This window comes from Takifugu flavidus, chromosome 13, assembly GCF_003711565.1.
Source record: "Takifugu flavidus isolate HTHZ2018 chromosome 13, ASM371156v2, whole genome shotgun sequence".
Classification (NCBI taxonomy): Eukaryota; Metazoa; Chordata; class Actinopteri; order Tetraodontiformes; family Tetraodontidae; genus Takifugu; species Takifugu flavidus.
Window position 1 is genome coordinate 639,567 of NC_079532.1, and position 4,349 is coordinate 643,915.

The following is a 4,349-nucleotide window of genomic DNA, read 5'->3' on the forward strand; positions in this document are numbered from 1 at the left end:
TCTTTTATTTTTGCTGGCTGTGTTTATGTGTATGTATGTGTTGGGTGTGGATCCACTGGGGTGAGAGGATGTAAAAGAAGAAAATTTTAGTTGTTAAAATTTGAAAACATGCATGGCTAAAAGTTATCTAGTTTATGCAGAAGGTGTATTTTCTTTGAGGCTGAACCTGTGTTTTTCTTGTGATCAAGTTGATGGTTTGAGTGATTATAATAGCCTTTTGTTTAAGTCCCCCCCCCCCCCCCAGGGTATTAGACAAGGTATATTATCCCATATTTTATTTGTCAACTAAATTCATTGATTACTACGAACTCAGAAACCCTCTGACATAGTTGTGAGAAGTGGGCTACACTGATATTTCATCATTGGTTTTATCACTGTTACGATGCTGCATTCCTCTCTCCTAAAACACAAATCTTCACACTTTCACTCTCGCAGGTCACATGGTGTCGAAGGCTCCGCCCCTCTGAAGACCAACTCCTTGTCTTTGTAATCCAGTTTATCTAATCTGGCAGATCAGTGATTATCCTGGAGAATAAGGGTTGTCCACTCAGGAGGTGTTACATCTTTCCTGTTGCTGTCAGGAAGACCTGGAAGACATCAGCCGTGTCAGTGACCAACAAGAGAAACCATCACCCACAGCAACAGTTGCTGGTAAAATGAAGTGGAATTCAACATTAAACCTAAAATAGGAGGAGACGTCTAGAGACTGTTGTCATGTACATGTTTGTGTTGGGCTGAACTGTTTGAAGATGCTGAAGGAGGTCCCCCTTCAGATTCTCATCTTACCGTGGTTCTCCTGACTCGGCCTCCTGGCTGTGTGCAGCTCCAGCCCGACTGATTGACCAGGAGGTCACAATATTCATCATCTAAACAGGGAGTCATGTCACACCAACGACGGCGCCAGATGATATCAACTGAGGAAGAACAGGAGACACCACCAACTACTCAATTCACAGATTTTTACAGCCTGAAGGTCTCAAAGGTGGATGAATATTCTGGGATTAAAAACTGAGGATAACAATGGTAATGATGGTGGTGATGATGCTAATAATAACTGCTGTGCAGAGTCAAACACCACAGCTGGTCTCACCGTCCACACAGGCGGGACTGGCTCTCCTGGTACCAGCAATCTGTCCCTTCCTGCAGGCGCAGCGGGCAGTCTGTCGGGCGATGGTCCTACTGGGCTGGCTGCTGTCATGGTCCATAGTGATAATTTCACAGGTTCCTGCTGTCGGCTGACCTGAGAACCATCAGATCAACAATCGGCAAGGGAACGTAAGAGCACCAAACAGTCACAGTACCATCCAGAACTTGGAGATGGACCAGATTCATGACAGAAACCTAAGAACTTTATCAGATGACAGATTGTTAATCCAGAATAAAGTGAAAGGCATGAAAACATCGATTAACATCAAGTTAGTCTGGACCACAGAGACCTTCTATCTACAGAGCTGGAGGCTCACACACACACACATACATACTCACACACACTCATTCACACTCACACACTCTTTCTCTCTCTCTCACTCACACCCACACACACACACACTAGCTGTACCTTCCCTGTGGACACGTGTGGGCAGCAGCATGAATCCCACTGCAGCAGCCGTCAGAGTCCAGAGCAGCCGGGGCATCAGCATGTGGGAGCTGTGGCTCCAGCCAGTCACGGGTTTGAGGAGCCTCTGAGGACCCAGCAGCAGATGATCGGAGGATCCACCTCCTGCCAAATGTCTTCTCCTCCGTATTAATCCCAGGAACGCCACCAGCCAGGCATATTTCACACCTCCTGCAGACCAGCAGCTACTGATGAAGCTCCTCCACACCTCCCTCCTCTCTCTGTCCATCCCTCCCTCCCTCCCTCGCTTTTTCTGCAATATTTGTCCATAACTCTTCCACTTTGGATTAGAATCATTGACAAGAGTCCAGAGAAGGAAAATGTGACGGACAAATTCAAACGTGAAATTAATATGAACTTCAGTTTGTTTGGGCAATGGTAGAATCTCTTCAAACTGCAGTACATGCACTATATTCATGCAGAGCCAGCAGCAATTCTGATGAGACACTCTTACCCAGAGCTATTTAAGCCAGATGGAAGGTAACTGGGTTGCGGCCGCCATATACACAATTGGATCTGTAGGTACAACAATGCTATTAATAGCTAGTAGATCTTGAACAAACCTCCATTCTTCAGGTCTTTTTCAGAATAGGGAGGATGGGAGTGTTGCATGGACTTCTCGTTTCCACTAGTACATGCTGATCCAAGAGGGACTGGATTACACCCTCTATTCCTGTGATTGCTTTTTGGGGTCATTTATTTTGCCTGAACATTGGAAGTTTAGAGTTAGGTTTGTGTTTCGAAAAGGGTTTTAGAGAGGACCCGAGAGCAGACCAGAACACGGTGGTAAGAGGGTCCAAATGAGTTTTATTACAGGGGGGCAACACAAAGACAAGTCCTCCTGGACTGCAGGTAGCTCAGGAGTAGGATCCGCACTTCATGGGGTCCAACGGAGAGTCCTCAAACCAGAAGCAGTCCTCCGGGACTGCAGAGAACCCAGGAACCGGGTGCAGCACGCTCACTGGTCCAGCAGACCGGCATGGAGACCGCGAGCGCGCCGTGGACACCCCGAAGACAGACGCAGTCCTCCTGAACTGCAGGGAGTACTAGAGTCCTCAGACCAGAAGCAGTCCACCGGTACTGCTGAGAACTCAGGAACAGGAACAGTCCACCACGACTGCGGGGAGCCTGGGTGAGTCCTCGAACCAGAAGCAGTCCTCCGGGACTGCAGAGAACCCAGGCACGGCACGCTCACCGGTCCAGCAGAATGGCATGGAGACCGTGCCGGGAATCAAACAGGACAGCGACAGAGACAACAAGACACTCCGGCCCCAATGGGCAGGCGCTCCCTCCTTAAGTAGGCAGCCAGGTGGCAATCGCCCGCAGGTGCACCTACCCATAGTGCCAGCTGTAGGCAATGAAGCTCCCCCCCGCCCCCTGGAGAAAAAAAACAGACACCACCCTGGACCCCAACAGTTTAAGTTGACATGAGGCAGTCAGCAATCCCACATGATTCTTAGGTTTGGCCCATAATTCATTAGGAACTTAAAACAAATCAGAGGGTGGCCCATACAGTGGAGGAAAACGTGCCTTCTGTAGAATAAAAGTGATCTGGTTAAGAGAGACTCTGTGGAATCCTCAACAAAAACAATTAACTACTCAAAGAAGTGAGGACATCACTCTAAAGGCTATGGCTGTGGCACCTTCTGATCTTCTCACTCAACGGCAACTTTAAGGTGTGGCAACACATCAGAATCTGTTATTCTTTGGTCAATTAATTTGGCAACACAACCTTCAGAACCAACCATCAAATAATTTTCACAGGCCAAATTTGAATTGTTTTTGCAGGGATAAAGACGCAAAATTATTGTACTTAGCAGAGGAATCAGCAGCAGCAACACAATAGCACTCCATCAGAGGTCTCATAGTAGACATCAAGGATGCACAAGGAGGTGACGTCGTAGCAATACTTTGAATATTTACCATGGCAAAGGTTTCAGCTGGATTAAAATCTGGAAACATCCAGAAAAACTAAAAATGAATAACAGATTTTAAATATTGGACAGCCTGGAAGGCTTTATTGTCAGGGACGGTGAGAAACAAACCAGCAGGAGTACAATAAATGCTAGCATGCTGCCTACGCAACAAATCTCTTCCCGACAAACTCACCGGACTCCTTTCAGAAATGAGCATTGCATGTTGAACATCTGACCCTGTTTGGTCAGATAAGGGCTCCACTAGCGGGCTACCAGAGACACCCACAGTAGTGCTCACCTGTGAAGTAGGTGTGCACTGTTACTAGAGCAAGCTGCTGAAATTGGAGCTCTGCTGTCAACCCAATGCAGCCCCCCCTCTCCTCCGGTGGACAACTGTGTGGTGCCCATGACACTAAATGAGAGTAAAGATCAATTCTACAGTACAAACTAGAATTTAGAGAGTAGTCATTTTCCTTCCCAGTTCTTACAGCTAAATTGTATATGTTTGTGATAGGTACACGCTCTGTAACATTTGCTGTTTCATATGTTTACCGGTGCATTACCCAGCGATAGGGTCAGTCTTACTGCAATTATTACAATTCCTTTAAAGAAGCAGGAAACCTTCCACAGAACAAACAAAGATCAAAGTATGAGATCTAGTCATGATTTGTTTATAGTTTCCAAAGCAAATGAAAATTAAGTCAAATTTATTTAAGAGTCCAAAATCACATTTTTGCTTTATGGTGTGATTCCCTCTGTCCTTTTATTATTAAGGCCCCTTGGCTTTGATCTTGACCTATGTTCTACCTATGTTCCTT

General features: G+C 46.4%; 1 protein-coding gene across 2 annotated transcripts; it reads right to left on the reverse strand.

Moving 5' to 3' along the window:
• Window positions 1-260: 260 nt before the first annotated feature.
• LOC130536744 (chemokine-like protein TAFA-3) lies at window positions 261-3,012 on the reverse strand. Of its 2 annotated transcripts, XM_057052884.1 has the most exons (5): window positions 2,179-3,012; window positions 1,559-1,786; window positions 1,091-1,240; window positions 787-914; window positions 261-587 (listed from the first exon to the last, which is right to left on the reverse strand). In XM_057052884.1, the coding sequence occupies exons 1-5, from the start codon at window positions 2,309-2,311 to the stop codon at window positions 558-560; spliced, it is 669 nt and encodes a 222-aa protein (XP_056908864.1). In that variant the 5' UTR covers window positions 2,312-3,012; the 3' UTR covers window positions 261-557. The 2 variants fall into 2 exon arrangements, with proteins under 2 accessions (XP_056908864.1, XP_056908863.1); XM_057052883.1 differs by lacking the exon at window positions 2,179-3,012 and having other exon boundaries at window positions 1,559-2,087.
• Window positions 3,013-4,349: the final 1,337 nt, after the last annotated feature.